The sequence below is a fragment of the Hypanus sabinus genome, chromosome 22, assembly GCF_030144855.1.
Source record: "Hypanus sabinus isolate sHypSab1 chromosome 22, sHypSab1.hap1, whole genome shotgun sequence".
NCBI classification, from domain to species: Eukaryota; Metazoa; Chordata; class Chondrichthyes; order Myliobatiformes; family Dasyatidae; genus Hypanus; species Hypanus sabinus.
In genome coordinates this window covers 32,647,914-32,664,778 of record NC_082727.1, presented here as the reverse complement: position 1 = coordinate 32,664,778, position 16,865 = coordinate 32,647,914, and the positions used below count along the sequence as shown (strand labels likewise).

At 40.1% G+C, this 16,865-nt stretch overlaps 1 protein-coding gene across 1 annotated transcript in view; it reads right to left on the bottom strand.

Annotated features, from left to right (window-relative positions):
- pcdh15b (protocadherin-related 15b) overlaps nt 1–16,865 on the bottom strand; it is an 831,732-nt gene that overhangs the window by 487,973 nt on the left and 326,894 nt on the right. Inside the window, exons 11-14 of the mRNA XM_059948101.1 lie at nt 6,305–6,511; nt 5,652–5,672; nt 1,745–1,879; nt 1,298–1,447 (exon numbers count right to left, since the gene is read on the bottom strand). Of these exons, the coding sequence (XP_059804084.1) occupies nt 1,298–1,447; nt 1,745–1,879; nt 5,652–5,672; nt 6,305–6,511 (513 nt within the window). The remainder of the gene's footprint in view (nt 1–1,297; nt 1,448–1,744; nt 1,880–5,651; nt 5,673–6,304; nt 6,512–16,865) is intronic.

Below are 16,865 nucleotides of genomic sequence, written 5' to 3'. Positions count from 1 at the left end.
TCTTCAGTTCACTTGTTCCTGATTTGATGAGGCCCTTACAACTTTACAAGACTTTACTCAATATTTCTTCACATGTCTCCAAGGAAGAATGCACCCCATAAGCAACTGTTCACCTCATTTCTGTCATGTTTTAACATTGCATGCATTAAGTATTTCTGTCCCTGACACATAGAACATGGCAATATATCAATATTCAAAGTACTGGGCTATGGCTAGGCTCCTTTTCTGTCACTGATTACTGTAGGTTGCCTTTTTAATTACCCATTCATGGACTTGTATTTTAAAGAGCCATGTTGTTTGATTCCTGCTTAATTGTGTCTGCCTATAATGCATAGCTTCACAGGTACAGCTCTTCTTAGATTTGACCATTGACAAAATCTCAAATGCCTTGCACAAATTCTCCAGTAGAGGTAGAAGAAATGTCAGACGCTGGAACCTTAAGTATTTCATACAGGATTCATGCATGAATGCAGGATATTGAACCAAAGCATTGACAATTCTGTGCCTCCCACAGAGGCTACCCAACTCACTGAGTTCCTCCAGCAGACGGTTTGTTACTGAACAATTATCCAACTTAGCTGAATGAACTACCTCAACCAGAGTACTCGTTTTTTCTAGTCCCTCATTATTATTTTCTTTTGTTCCTATTCACTTCCATCCTTCACTTTTTTCTTCTTTTTTTCACTCTACAGGAATAGAGAAAGAATGGGATGTCCAATACTGAAAAGGAAACATACAGTAACACACACACAAAATGCTGGGGGAAATCGGCAGTTCCGGTAGCGACAGTGGAGAAGTGTAAAGATTTCGACATTTCAGGCCTAGATCCTTCATCAGGATTCCGATCATGCCTGATTTGCTGAGCTCCTTTGTGTGTGTGTTTCTTTGGATTTGCAGTTTCTGCAGAATTTCTTGTGATTAAAGAAACACACAACCATTCTTGTCCTCTCAGTGCATCGCACAAGAAGATGGAGGAAAGCCAATGTGCAAGTAAGCCAGTGTGCTAGATGTTTAAAAGTGCAAATACTTCAATGTGGGCTGACTGCATTCGCCTAGGTTGCAGAGATGCAACTTCTAATGTAATTACCCCAGCATTCTATGAACTAATGTCTTTGAATATTTACACTGAAACAGCTATGCTTGACAAGAAAAAAAAGGCTTAGAACAATAGACTTGCAACATAGAATGGGTATATTAAATGCGTTTTCTTAAAGTACCCATGAAATTATTTGAACAATGACTGCAAGTTGTATAAGATGAATTGTATTTTGTAACACAGCAGTTTAATATTGATTACCTGTATTACAGTTTCTCCAGGCCTCATGTCTGTGTAAACATTCACTTTGTAGGAAATGTTCTGAAAAACTGGAGTGTTGTCATTTGCATCGATCACCATGACATTGACAGTGACGGAGGTACTCTCTTGAACTCCATCAGAAGCAGTCATCTTTGAGATGCAAAAAGGAATCCATTAGTGAGCATTCATATTCTGACTCAGAATAGCAGCAAAAAGCATTTTACTGAAAGTTGCGCCACTTTAAGTACATAGCGAACAGATTGCTGTGGCAACTTTCAACATCAAAATCAGTTTAGCTTTTGATTTAAATGTGATGAAAAATAAAAATGCAGAGTGATGTTAGCTAACTGTTCAGATTAACTGTCTTTTCATTTAAATTGTTTCCACTTTCTGTCAGGTTGCTTATTTGACATGATTTAGGTACAAAGAACAAGCAGTGCATCTTACTGTAAAAGTGTAGTTTTGCTGACGCTCCCGATCAACTGGCTCATGCAAAGTAAGGTAACGGGTTATGCCAAAAGGCGTTATCATAAAAGCTGTGATGAAGTTGTTCACTGAGATCTGCAGCTTTGGATCTTTCGTCTTTAAGAAAAAAACACAAAGGCAATGGGAATTATAGTGAATTTTAGGAATATATTTTTACTTATTCTTTTTGATTTGCTAATCCTGGAGCAAAAACATTAACTATTCATAAGCTTTTGACAAAGTCAACGGGGTCCTATGGTTTTTCTGTAGAAAGCTTTCAGCTGTTCTTACATGAGCTGTTGTGATCTGACAAGTTTCTTTTAAGGTCAAATGTGTCACATTTACTTTGATGTGATAATGCAATCATAGATATTTTAATAAGCCAAAGATTATGGACTAGGCATGACCAATTCATGGACTTCAACAAATCATTGCCAACAATAGTCTGACAAGATTCAGTAGATGATTTCAATGGCCAAGGTGCAAAGACCGAAGTTGTACAGCACCATTTTGGAGTTGAATCAGTACATGCAATTGGATTTTGCAGCCTGGGTTTAGAAAGGTAATATTATTCACAGTGGGACTATCCAATTAGCACCAATAGTAGAAATATAGATGCTTAAAAGTTTGAAGGTCGAGATTTGGTCTGCTTGTCAATGGTGATTTTCTCAGCCAACTAAATCAATGTGACACAAATGGCAGGCAATTTAGCAGGATAATAGATGGCAGCCAGTGTCTAAGGAACTGTTGAATGGGCAACACTGTTCAGATTTCCAACATCTGTCGTTGTTTTTAATCTTCATCTGTCAAGAAAAAGAGGAAAGGGGAGGGAATTGGCTGCGAGGGGGAAAAAAGACACTGTGCTTGATAAATACTTCAGGAACTTGCTTACTGCTCAGAAGTAGTCCAGATAAAGCAACTAATATACCAGTGTGCTTCACCTCTTCACCTCCTTGAAGCTCCCTTATGCTATTTATGCTGTGATTAATCTGCCACTTTACGGTTTAACAATCATTAGTCATAACTTACAATGTTCTGGCAGATAAATATTATTAGTCTAGGAATTCCCAGTGCAGGATTTGGTGCTGGTCTAACTTTCTTTTTAGTAAGCTGCTTATTTATTGGCTTATACTGGTGTCATAAGTTACATGAGAAAATTATTTAGAAAAAAGCTTGCAAAACAAAAAACTAGCCTCTCCAAATCTAAACAAGTTAGAAAGAAGTGCCAAGGGTGAATCATCCTTGATTCAAATGCACAACTTCAAAAAGGAGTTAACCACTCAGGTAATTTAGTTTCCACAAATGTTTTTACCATCACCCGTCTTTATGTTGTTGTCAAACGTGGAACTTTGTTTTTAGGAGGAATTATGCAACTACTCAAAATTGGTACTTGCAAAGGGCTAGCTCTTGTGGGTCAGTTTAAACAGCATCAATCAGCAGCATAATCAATCAAGGTAAGTGTAAACTGCTGCATAGTTTTGTCTTCTTCTGATGAATGCTCATACATACATGCTGTCAAGGGTCACTGAATTGCAATCAGCACCAGAAATCATAGCTAGCCTTTTTTTCAAATCTATCTCTCTTCAGCAAATGGACCAAACAGCAAGTTGTAAAAAACTATTTACTTATTTAGAGATACATGCTGAACAAGCCCTTTCGGCCTAGTACAGCACCTAGCTACTCCCTATTTAACCTTAGCCTGTTCACAGGACAATTTACAATGACCATTTAACCTACCTTCCTATATGACTTTGGACTGTGGGGAGAAACCAGAGCACTCAGAGGAAACCCACACGATCACAGGGAGGACCTAGTAACTTTTTACTGACGGTATTGGAATTGAACTCTTAACTCCAACACCCTGAGCTGTAATAGCATCACACTAACTGCTACGCTACGATGCTGCCTAAATACCACAGAGCAAGCCAAGATCAATAATTCATCATACAGTAATGATCAAACATTGCAATTGCTTGATCTAGAATGACTGACACCAAGTCACTCATTCAGTGTCTGACATTCCAATGGAAATATTTCTAACATGTGAAGTGTGCATTATTCATCTTTCTACATTATAAAATTTCACCTCAAATTCAAGTTAAGTATGTGGAACAACAATCCAAATCTTTTGAAACAACACATAGCAAAACCTGGACATTTCATCATTTGAATACGTATAGGGAAATCACAGCAGAGATCAATGGGATAGTACACGAGGGTGGCAAATGCTTGCATCATCACTGCTATATTCCTGCCAACCCCACATACTCGTATTTGCAAACCCTAGTGTTTGGCTATCATCTGTAGTTGGGCAAAGAGTGCAGTTGGTGGAGTCAACAAGTGTCAATGCTATTGGGAAATGTTTTTATGTCCTACAATTCTATCCATAATTTACTCATCAGTTTCAGGGTCTTGAACTCGTTCTCAAATCCAATACATATTATCTAACTTGGTTTACTTGAACACATCTACAGGGAGCGCTGCCACAAGGAAGTAGCATTCATCATCAAGGATCCCCACCATCCAGGGCATGCTCTCTTCTTGCTGCTGCCATCAGGAAGGAGGAACAGGAGCCTTAAGTCCCACACCACCAGGTTCAGGAACCATCCACCATCAGGTTCCTGAACCAGCATGGATCCCTTCACTAACCTCAGCACTGAGCTGACTCCACAACTTAAGGGCTCACTTACATGAACTCTACAACACATGCTCTTTGCACTATTTATTATTTTTATTAGTTTTATTTGCATTTGCACAATTAGCTCTCTTTTGCACATTGATTGTTTGTCAGTCTTTGTTATGTATAGTTCTGTTGTATTTCTTTATTTTCCTGTAAATTCCTGAAAGAAAATGAATTTCACGGTAGTGTATGGTGACATGTACACATTCTGAACTTACTTTTAACTTTGAATAACATTTGTAGTACAGCAAACAAAATTGTGCACTTCACAATCATTGGCATGGTTTACTGCTTTAGAAAATAAATTCAAATTTTAAGGCATTCATTTAATCGCCATTTCAAATACTGATATAGGCCTATCTATTATAATTAAAATATTGGAGCACTGATCTGCCTCTAAATGTATTATTTATTTTTTTCTTTTGTAAACATACATTTTCAATTTGACAACAGTTGGGACAAAATGTGCCAAAGAACTTTTTGAAAAGATGACATATTGAAAAGAGATTGTCAGATAAATCCCATCTGTCAAAAGGAAGCTTAAGTTCAGATGATACCTTGCATGGTTATGAAGGCCTGATTCTCTTATCAAGATTCTAGATACTGTGTCAATTTTAAAAAGTGGCTATTTGCACAGGCAATGAGAACAGTCAGTACGTTTCTAATGATGTGACTATCCCATTATCTGTTAAAATACATGACATGCATGTTCTCGATCAGTCATTATCATCCTTCTTTGAGTCCTCATGAATATTCTGCTTATTAGCTTTTTAAAAAATGGCACTGAAAACCAGTGTAAATTACAATAAATAATGAAAAAATAATTAGCATCTGCCATGAACTAGGGAAAGATTAGTGGAAGGAGATTGACCTGGGCCAAATTAAAATGCCTGTCCTTGCTTGTCTGCTACAGGACAATGCTCATTCATTATTACTTAATGAAACAGCAAGGTCTTGTAATGTTAGCAAATTACCACAGGAAACAGAGGTACACATAAATCACAAATTCATGCAGCTTGCAAGGGGTAGGGGAGAGGAGAGAAGGAATAGGAAGACAAATATAGTGCAATGTACAATGCCACCAAATGGAACCCAGAATGCTTCATTTAGCAATCAAAATATGAAAACAAATCTTGACAGGAAGCAAAATGGCATGCAACACATCAAACATCTCACAAACACACAGATATAATAACCCTAAATACATACGGGAGTAGTACCTGGTGACACCTACAAATAAACAAACAAGAAAAATTCACACAAATGGAAAACTGATTTATTTATTTACTTGTATTTAGCGACACAGTGCAGAACAGGTGCTTCAGCCCTTCAAACTGCATCCCCAGCAACCCACTGATTTAACCCTAGCCTAATTACTGGACAATTTAAAGGAGCAATTAACCTATGAACTGCTACATATTTGGACTATGGGAGGAAAACGGAGAACCCGGAGGAAACCCACAGATACACGGGAAGGAGCGTAAAAACTAGCTCACAGAGGACGCTGGAATTGAAGTCCGCACTCCTACACCCCAAGCTGTAATAGCGTCACACTAACTGTTACGCTACCAAGATGCCCCACACAAATCAGCAAAGATTCAGGAAGATGAGTCAAAAGTATGCATTCTCAACATCCTAAAACCATCAAAATGTGTTATAACTGAAGTAGGCTCAGCATGTTTGGAGGGGAGCTAGAACCAGAATCAGGTGACATGAAATTTGTTAACCTTTCACATCTCATCAAGAGGGCTTTAAGATGAAAGTCCAGCAAATGTTGGTGGTGTCATGTCCATTTACATTATTCCACAAATGTGGTTTCCCTCATTTTGAACAATGCATTAACCATCAACTCCAGCACTTACCTCTTCCACATCATTATCCAGGGCTACAATACTTAATGGTGTTGTTAAATTCCAGCTATCTGAAACAGTTGTTCCCACTGGAGCAGACTCAATGATGAACCCTTGGTAGGTGGTTTGTTCAAAGTACGGGGCTTGGTTGTTTTCATCCAGAACCTCTATATGCAAATCGGCAAAAGCTGGTAGTGGATGTCTGTTGTCTTGTTCTGCCTAGTTGAAAAACAAAGAATCGCATCCTAATGATCATGGCTGGGAACGACTGCTCAGTAAATTAGGTTTAACAGAATACACTTCGGTGAGATACTAAATTGTCTCAATGAGCAGTAACAACTTTCTCCTTCACTTGGCAGGTGAGCTGAAAATGTGAAATGCTTTACACGCTTTTAAACGTAATGGTGACAATGTTCTGTAGATTAAAAGACATTTTACCCAGAACAGTATAATTAAGTGCCAATTCACCCCCTTAACAAAATGCAGGAAGTATGCTGATGCTACAAGACTCAAATATGGTTATGACTTTAATATATATTGCCTGACCTGCTGAGTTCCGTCAGCATTTTGAGAGTTGCTCTGGATTTCCAGTATCTGCAGAATCTCTTGTGTTCACAAAAAGCATTCTATCTGAGGTAAATATGGATTTAGCTTGCTATGTGAAATGAATAAACTAATTAATTAATTATATTCAGGCAGCTTAGAGTCCCTGGTTAGTGAATGACCTTGGAATTCTAAAATGAGGTGCAGCCATAAATGTGGCACAAATCATGTCAGACATGGTGCAAGTGAAGGTCTACATGCATAAGCAATAAATGCTCACTGCACTTATACAAAACAGTTTGTAGCTTCAACACCAGCCCCAAGGCTCCAGCTAACTCCTCACAATCCTATACATCAGAGCTGTTGAGGGATAAACAATTTGTAATTTAGTGGCTGACTGATTTCATATTCATTCATTGTATAAATACCATGTGCATTTTATATGTGTTTCAGGGCCGCAGATGTTGAAAGACTTATTCCTGATTTCTAAACTTCTGAAAAAGTCACTTTCTCCCAGATTGGATGACTAAATTCATGTCCCTAATATTGAGCTATTGAGAGAAAGAACAGAGGCCATCCAAGGAAAATTGTTGAGCTGTGGATTAGGGGAGACAACCATCAGCTGTACACTGTACCAACAATGTTAAGAAAACAAATGTCTTAGAGCTTCAGTTATGAACAAAGCTCAAGCTGTAAAAGCATCATCACTGAGATCTACCATACACAGCAGATACTCTACAGACATAGAAAAAGGCAAATAGAGCACTGCTATTGGCTATCAAGATGATAGTTAATGTAAATGAACACACCATTGCAAAGTCTGAAGTAAATTTCACACATATATATGTTTGTATGTCACTATATACAACCCTAAGATTCATTTTCTTGCAGGCATACCGAATGTCCTAAGTACAATAATAGCCATGATAGAATCAATGAAAGACTGCACCAACCTGGCATTCAACCAGTGTGCAAAAGACAACAAACCATGCAAATAGAAAAGGAAAGAAATAACAATAATAAATAAATAATCAATAAATATCAAGGACATGAGATGAAGAGTCCTTGAAAATTAGTTTATTTGTTGTGGGAGCATTTCAATGACAGGGCAAGCCCAATCAAGCAGTTATTCCTTTTGGTTCAAGAGCCTGATGATTGAGGGGTATTAACTGTTCTTGAACCTGGTGGTGTGAGTCCTGAGGCTCCTGTACCATCTTCCTGATGGCAGCAGTGAGAAAGAAGCATGTCCTAGGTGGTGGGGGTCCCCAATGATGGATGCTGCTTTCCTATGACACATTTCATTTAGATGTGCTCAATGGTGGGGAGGGCTTTACCCATGAAGGACATAGGATTTTCTGTTCAATGGCATTGGTGTTTCCATACTAGTGATGCAGCCAGTCAATATACTCCCCACTACACATCTATATAAGTTTGTCAAAGTGTCCAATGTCATGTCAAATCTACAAAAACTAAGGAAACAGAGACACTCATGCTTTCTTTGTAATTGCACTTTAGTGCCAGATTAAAACAGATCCTTTGAAACAATAACAATGAGGAATTTAAAGTTGCTGCCCCTCTCCACCTCTGATCCTCTGATGAGGACTGGCTCATGGACCTCCCGTTTCCTCCTCCTGAAGTCAATAATTAGCTTCTTGGTTTTGCTGACATTGCATAAAAGGGTTGTTATGGCACCACTCAGCCCAATTTTCAGTCTCCCCTCCAAATGGTAATTCATTCTCACCTTTCATTCAGCCTACGACAATGGTGTTATCAGAAAACTTGAATATAGCACTGGAGCTGTGCTTAGACCACGTAGAGCAGGGCGCTAAGCACACAGCTTTGTGGTATACCTGTGCTGACGGAGATCATGAAGGAGATGCTTTTGCCAATCTAAATTGACTGGGGTCTGCGTGAGGAAATCAAGGATCCAATTGCAACAAGGAGATATTGAAACCAATGTCTTGAAGCTTGTTAATTAGTTTTGAGGGGATGATGTAATCGATAAAGAGCATCTTAATGAAGGCATCTTTGCTGTCCAGATGTTCCTGGGTTGAGGGAAGCACCAATGAGAAAGTATCTGTTGTAGACCTATTGCTCTGGTAGGAAAATTGGAGTGGATCTAAGTCACTACTCAAGCAGCAGTTGGTATGTTTCATCACATAAAATAGGTTACTAAGATTTTTTGTGCAAAGAAAATACATTTCATTCTCTCTTGCCAGAGGTAGTTGAAAAACATCTACCATTTTGACCATAAGATATAGGATCAGAATTAGACCATTCGGCCCATCTAGTCTGCCCCGCCTTTCCATCAAGGTTGATTTATTTATTTATTTAGAGATACAGCGTGGAACAAGCACTTCCAGCCCACAAACCGCGGTGCTCAGCATCTTACCTATTCAATCCTAGCCTAATCACAGGACAATTTCCACTGATAAATTAACCTCTAACCGGTACATCTTTGGACTGAGGGGACACTCAGAGGAAACCCGCATGCTCATGGGAAGGACGTACAAGCTTCTTAAGAATTGAATTCTGAATTCCGACACTTCAAGCTGACATAGCATTGCACTATTTGCTACGCTACTGCGGCACCCATTTATTATCCCTCTCCACCCCTTCCTGCTGCCTTCTCCCTGTAACCTTTAATGCCCTTACTAATCAGGAATCTCTCAGCCTCCACTTTAAGTATCTATAATTGCTTAGCCTCCACAGCTATCTGTGCCAATGAAATCCTCAGATTCATCTTCCCAGTCCAGATGAAGGGTCTCACCCTAAACTGTCGACTATTTACTCCTCTCCATAGGTGCTGCCTGACCAGCTGAGATCCTCCAGCTTTTTGTGTCCATGGCTCTGTTTGACAGATACATATCAGACCCTGTAACCCACTGTCACAAACACTGTTTCCACTGAAGCATTTAGTGTCCACTACTTATGCTGTGCCATCAGACTGTGTCTACAGGTGCATGAACAGAATTAGCCACCATTTCCATGCTGGAGACATTCATCTTCTGCACTGAGCCAAGTCTTATGCTAAATTGATATTGGACTCTAAGCTGCTTACGGGTTTTCTAGCAAGCTTCAAAGTGCATTAAGCCTTTCATTAAGAATATCCATCATCTTTTTATTGTAGTCCAACCCATCAAAATCATCATCAAAGTAATTTTTTGCAATAGAACTCACGTGGGACCTTGCCATCCAGCACGCTAACATCTGCTCTGTCTGTGCCTCTAGGCACATTTGCAGTCTACATATGTCCCACGACCAGCAATGAGAGATGTTACTTATCTGTTTTCCTTTCACTTACATATAATGTCAGTTATATTAGCATGTGCCTATGAGCTACAAACTGACTTCATCATCACAGTCTACCTTTACTACCTGGCATGCCTGCAGATCGTAGGCATCTGTAAATAATACAGCATCAAGTCCACATCAAGGGCTGTGTTTTCCCATTACTCACAGCTTGCAAAGCAGAAAAGAACGTGTGAAGAGGGTCAGTGAGATGCAAGGATGTGTGGACATGTGGATTCAATGATTTCATCCTGCCATCTGCAGTCATTGAAGCGATGAAATCAATGAAATCATATTCTCTGTACCAGGAGGCACGAGTGTCCCTCTCCTGTCAGTTTCTGCTGCCTACAGCTATGCCCCATCTCACTTTGCAAAGGGGACAGAATTATGTTCACTGAGTATTGTGCAACGTGTTCAGGTGGCAATGCCACTGAAGTGATGGCAGTTTGCCTACAGTGTGATATGTTGGGCTGCTTGTGATTGTACTAAGTGTGCAAAGAAGAGAGGAAGCAAATGAAGATAAGTTGGAAACTGATAAATAGAAAATTCAGTAGGTGAGCAGTGAGATGTGCGGAATTGACAAGTAACAACAGTGAGTTCTGGATTTTGAGGATGCCATTTGCCATGCATACAAGATCACTGAGCCTCTTGCAGTGATACAGGTTCTTTGTGCACATCTCATGCACTGAAAAAGAGAGTGGCTAAAAATAAAGCAACTAGAATCTCCATGCATTTCAACAAAGGCTACAGATGCCAAAGGTTTTACTAAGAAAGAAAAGACACTATGTCAGTTTTTCACAAGCTCAAAACTTTGTAAAGATCTCTGGAGAAAGTCTCCATCTCGCAGACTTTCTGAATGTTGTCTCAACTGGAGCCAGACTGCTCACAACCTCCTGCCACTGTCTGTAAGGAGGTCGTACGTTCTCCCTGTGACTGTGTGGATTTCTTCTGGATTATTCAGTTTCTCTCTCCCAGTTCAAAGATGTACTGGTTGGTAAGTTAATTGTCACTGTAAATTGTCCTGTGATTAGTCAAGGGTTAAATTGGGGGTTGCGAGGAGATGCGACTCAAGGGGCCAGAAGGACCTACTTTACACTGTATCTCATTAAAAATGAACTTCAGCAGCCTCTTTGAATTTGAATCAAACTTCCAAATACAGTTCTGCTCTACCTGGTTCCACCACCAAAAATACCTTACCCTATCGCTCTTCAATGCAGCTGCAGCTGAAACCCTCAGTCATGCTTTTTCTGAATTCAACTATCCTGGCCTGGCTCCAACTTTTCACCATCAGTCAACTGAGCTCATTGACATCTCCAGTGCTTTCATAGAAGTTGCAACAAGGAAAGGGTAAAAAAGGGTGTGCTAACAGAACGGAGTGCAGACACTTTGCACAGCTTATTCTATCTGTGGAAATTCAGTAAGGCAAGAGTCACAATGACAAGCTGGCATGAGACAGTGTGCAGACATAGTGCAGTCACCCAGGCTGATCATAGCTCTTGAAAACCTAACTCTGCTTTGTACAGCCTTTTGTTTGAGCCTGGGAAACAAGGTCACCAAGCATACCAAGACAAGATAAAAAACAATAAACTCTAAGGCAACACTTACTTACAGTTATTTTACTAATTCTGAGGTATTGTTGGCCTTTAATACATATATTTCATTGTTTATTAACATCTGAAATATGTATTATGATTGGTACTTAAATACACAATTAATGGGATTGCACGTTGAGAAGTGCATAAAGTTTATATTGGATCGGTATTTGTATATGACTGGTCAATTTCTGTATGAAAATGGCATTTCTATGTAAACTTCAGAGCAGTTTGGTGACAGGTGCCATCCTGGCTCCTTGTGTATAGAGAAATAAAATGTGGTTGAGGAACAAGTTTGAGTTGTCAGAGTCCAGTTAATCAGGAACAACACTTAGATCCTAGTCCAAGTGAAATCCTGTTCACCACCTCTATGCTCAAAAGCTCCTAGTTCACCATGTGGAAAGAGTTGTGGTTTGATATCACACCTCTCAGCACTATTCTGGAGTATCAATCCAGACTATCTGCTCAAATCATTAATAGACAGCCAAAGAGTAGCTTTAAGAGGAAAAGCTACATATTTAACGATTATACGGAGCTGAATGGTACAATGTGCACAATGGTACAAAGTGCATTTCCATAGTAATTGTGAAATAGCTCCACAGTTTCAAAAATATCAGTTGACCTTGCAACAATAATTTTGTCACTATAAAAGCATCAACTCTTAGACACTATGAAAACATGTTTGTCAATGCAAGAAACATCACCTCTGTGACAGTTTCTACATTCCATATGCAGCTCACTCCAAACATTACCATTTCCATTCTTGTGCTTATTCTCCATGGAGGATATCCCTGCTGTGACAGAGGTTTGCTCTGCAATATATGTCTGTCTATATGTCATTTATGCATTAAAAAACATAATTGAGAAAGATAAAATTCTCTATCAGATATCCCAGTAGCTCCAGTGTTGGTGCCTTAATGCTACCTGTTCACATCTCAGTTCCAACTGATATTCAAATCCACCCACTTCCATTCAAGGCATGTAATCCAGATTCATCTGTCTGTTCATTCCCAACACAGGATCAAAAGGCAAAGGTGCTCTTGAGGGAATAGTTTACGAAGTATGGTGTTCCTAAGAGTTTGCATTCTGACTGAAAATGAGGTCGTAGTTGAGCTTTGCAAACTGTATGGGGTAAAGAAAAGTCGTACTACACCCCATCACCCTACTGTCAACGTTCAGTGTGAGTGTCTCAACAGGACAATGTGTGATTTGTTGCATATGTTGCCTCCAGAAAAGAAACACAGCTGGTCAGAGCATCTACCTGAGTTAGTGTATGTGTATAATGTGATGCCTCTCGCAACCACCGGATATTCCCCTTATTACCTACTGTTCAGTGATCCCCACTTGCCAGTGGTTGCTCTGCTGGGGCAAGAACAGGAAATATGACTGGTTAGCCATACACCAGAAACGACTGAGTGATGCCCATGCCTGAGCAAAAGGATGTTCTGAACAGAAGGCCACAGAACGCATTGTCTTACAGGAGGATAAAATTCATTGTCGCCAGATTGCACTAGTTTACCTCAGGAACAGATCATTAGGCTGTAATAAGGTCCAGGTGCATGGAAATCAACTGTCTACAGGGTGGTAGAGGTGTTAGACAACACATACACTATGGAACCTTTGGAGAGAGGGCCTATCAAACAGGGTAGACATCAGGCCCTGTGAGAACGTTCCCACCCCAGTTCCTCCAAGGAGACTGCAAACTCCTGTAATTTAAGGAACACTTTCCCTAGGACATGAATCAGATTCTGAGGATTCAGAGAATGGTGTGATATTGGGCCAAGACATGTCAGAACAGGGTGGACATAATCACGACCCTAGCCTTCACAGTAAAACTTCTGGACTGAGACCATAGCACCTGTGACAGCCGATACAGGTTCAGATGTTGGTAGTCTTCCTTTTGTAACACCCCACAGGAGTAAAAGAGTAAATGCTGGTCAGCACTCTAATCCACATCATGAACCAAGGTCAGTTTTAAATGTGGCCTCCATAAGTCCTGCAGCAGTGTCACAGACACTGACTAATCCAAGTTCAGTTCTATTCAGAGAAACAGTTAAAGAGGTTGCAGTGAGTGAGTAATCAAAGATGCTTACTGGTATGCAGGGGAGAATATAACCAGGTGACCATTGAATATCCTTTTTTTTACTGTTAAAGTGCACTTATATATTCTATGGTAATGTTAAGTAGCTGCCTATGCCTTTAAGCGAAAACAGTGATGTCATTTTGCATGGGTAGAGTAGAACGAAGAGCTGCCATGTTCCAGAAAGGGTGATGTTCGAATGCTTTTCCCAGGTTTGGTGAGGAAAGGTGAATAATATCCATGTAAATTTATTTATGCTTGCTTGTAAATCTAGAATATCAGTAATTTAATGCGTTTTACATGTGGATGCTTTAGATCGTCGAGTAAATTGATCAGCGCTGGAGTTCCTTAATTGGCCTACTAAGTTGGTTTTCTCAGCAATTCGACTACAAGGCAGTATATTGTAAAAGTTTATTTGTCTTTCCTTATTGTTTCATGATCGAATGTAAATGTAACAGGGTATTGTGAATGTGTTAATCTCTGTTCACATAGCGTGAGCAAGGAGAACTCATTTCAACGTCTAGACTATATGTGTTTGGAAGTTAAGCGCGTGTATTCCAAATGTAAGCATATCACTTAGTTGAGATGAGATGTATTTATTCATATTTTTGATGTTGTGTATAAGGTACAGGGTTGTCAGGATTCTAACATTGTTTGTATTGTTTTTTTAGAGTTGACGCTACCGTATTTGTTCTGTATTATTTTGTTTTAGTTAATTTCATACTGCATACGTATCAAGGGTGTGGTCTGAAGATAAACTGAGATTGTAATAGCGCGAACTGTCTTAATTTATTTTGTTGTTTTTATTTTGATACCCTCTTTCCACAATAAAACACCTAAAACAGTAAAAGGAATTTAAGACCCGAAAAGATATTTGTTGTCCTGTGTGTGCATTTTCCCCAAGCCACAAAATTAATAAGGTGGTATGCTCCTTCTGCTGTTCATGGTGGCTGCACAGCCACCACAGCCACTGAGCGACAAGACCTGCATCGCGTAGTGAAGGCGGTCCAGCGAATTGTCAGGATGGAACTCCCAGGACTGGACACCATCTATTCCAGCAGGCTCAGTTGGAAAGCAATCAGCATAACCAGAGACACCACACACCCCGGCCACTCCCTGTTTGACCCGCTGCCGTCCAGCACAAGGTTCAGGACACTAAAAGCCAGAACAGATAGACTGATGAACAGCATCTACCCCAGAGCTGTGGCCTCCATCACACCACTCCCTCAGAACAATGACTGAAACTGTGAGCACACACAAGGACTCAAATACTTGTACTAAGGGCACTTTGTGCATTACTGTGATATTCTGGTGCTGCTGCAGCTTATTTTCTGCTACTTACCTATTTAATACTGTTTTTCTATTACTGTCTTGTTTGTATCTACTGCTTCGTTTGATTGTCTGAGAGGAAGCCAAACACAATAAAGATCATTCATTCATTCATTCTTTGCATACGCTCCCAACAAATGCCCAGTGCCATCCCCAATGCTCCTTTATCACTCATGGGCCAGGGATCCTTATCAAAAGGTGGGGATGTTGCATTTTACAAGGAAACTTTGAGAAGATTTTTGTCCACTTAACAATCTCATCTTGCAATTAGAGTTCAAAAGTGGAATGTATTTTCAGGAGTCCAATATGTGTCTTGGAAAGAGTGTGGCCTACTCAATGCAGTTAATACAGAATGTGGCTAGGGACTCAATACAGCAGGTACCCCAGTACAAGAAGTTACGTTGCAGCTTTATAAAATTTTAGTTAGGTTATACCTGGAGTACTACATGTGCTTCTAGTTGTCCCATTATATGTCAAGGCTTTGGAAAGGGTGCAGAAGAGATTCACCAGAATGCTGTCTGGATTAGGGGGCTTGTGCTATAATGACAAACTTGGGATGTTTTCTTTGAAGCACTGGGGGTTGAGGGGAGATCTGATAGAGGTTTATAAGATTGTGAGAGGTGTAGAGAGGGTAGAGAGACAATATCTTTTTCTCAGGGTTGAAATGTCTAATACTAGAGGGCATGCACTTAAGGTGAAAGAGGGTAAATTCAAAGGAGATGTGAGGGGCAAGTTTTTACACAGAGAATGGTGGGTGCCTGGACAGATAGTACATTACAGATTTTTAACAGACATTCAGATAAACATATGGATGTGATAAAAATGAGAGGATATGGGCAATGTGTATGTAACTAGAAAGGAATTGTTTCGTTGACCATTTCATTACTAATTGGTTCGGCACAATACCATGGCCAAAGTACTGTGCAGTACTGTTCTATGTTCTATATTGGCTTTGGAGAGTATGCTTATTTGTAGAATTTTGCAAAGGCAGACTTAATGCCATGGACAGTTTCAAGCCCAACTGCAAAAGGAGGGCTGGGTATGGAGCTGGCAATGCCATCCCATAAAAAGCTAGAGCCATAGAAATGCCAACAGAAGCTACAAAGGCCTCATCCCTAGGAGAGGAAGGATCTTGGAAGATGAGCTACACCTGGGAACAACTTGAGAGTCTGGCCCAGGGCAGGGGAATCTGGTGAGCTGCTGTTGGCAGCCTATGCCCCTGTAGGGGTGATGGGCTTAAGTAAGGAAGACTTGATGGTTCTCATCTAGTGCTATGAGGCAGCCTCTGGACGTAGCCCATGTCTCGGATGAGCATGGGGGTGGGAGTAATCAAAAGGTCATGAGCATAACAGTGGATTTAAGGTCTCGAACACTGAAGCACTCTTTTCCTCAGATGGCTAATGGCTACGTTGGTTCACTGAGAGCAATATTGAATTTCATCATCAATGGCTGCCTTTACTTAGAAGCAGCCACCAGATGTGGGTAGTCAACCACAGTTTCCAAGGCCTCATCATGGGTCTTTATTTCCTGAGTTGGTATTGTATAACAGATTAATGCCAAAACTTCAGTGAACACTCCAGCCAGAACACAGGCAACATTCCAGTGAAAGGTTGCAGAGAACACTTCGGTGATAAACTGCAGTGAATACCCCAGTGATATACTCCAGGGAATACTCTGGTGACAGCCTGCAGGAAACCAGAGGCACTACTAAGCTTAACTGTAGGCATTACAGTGGTCA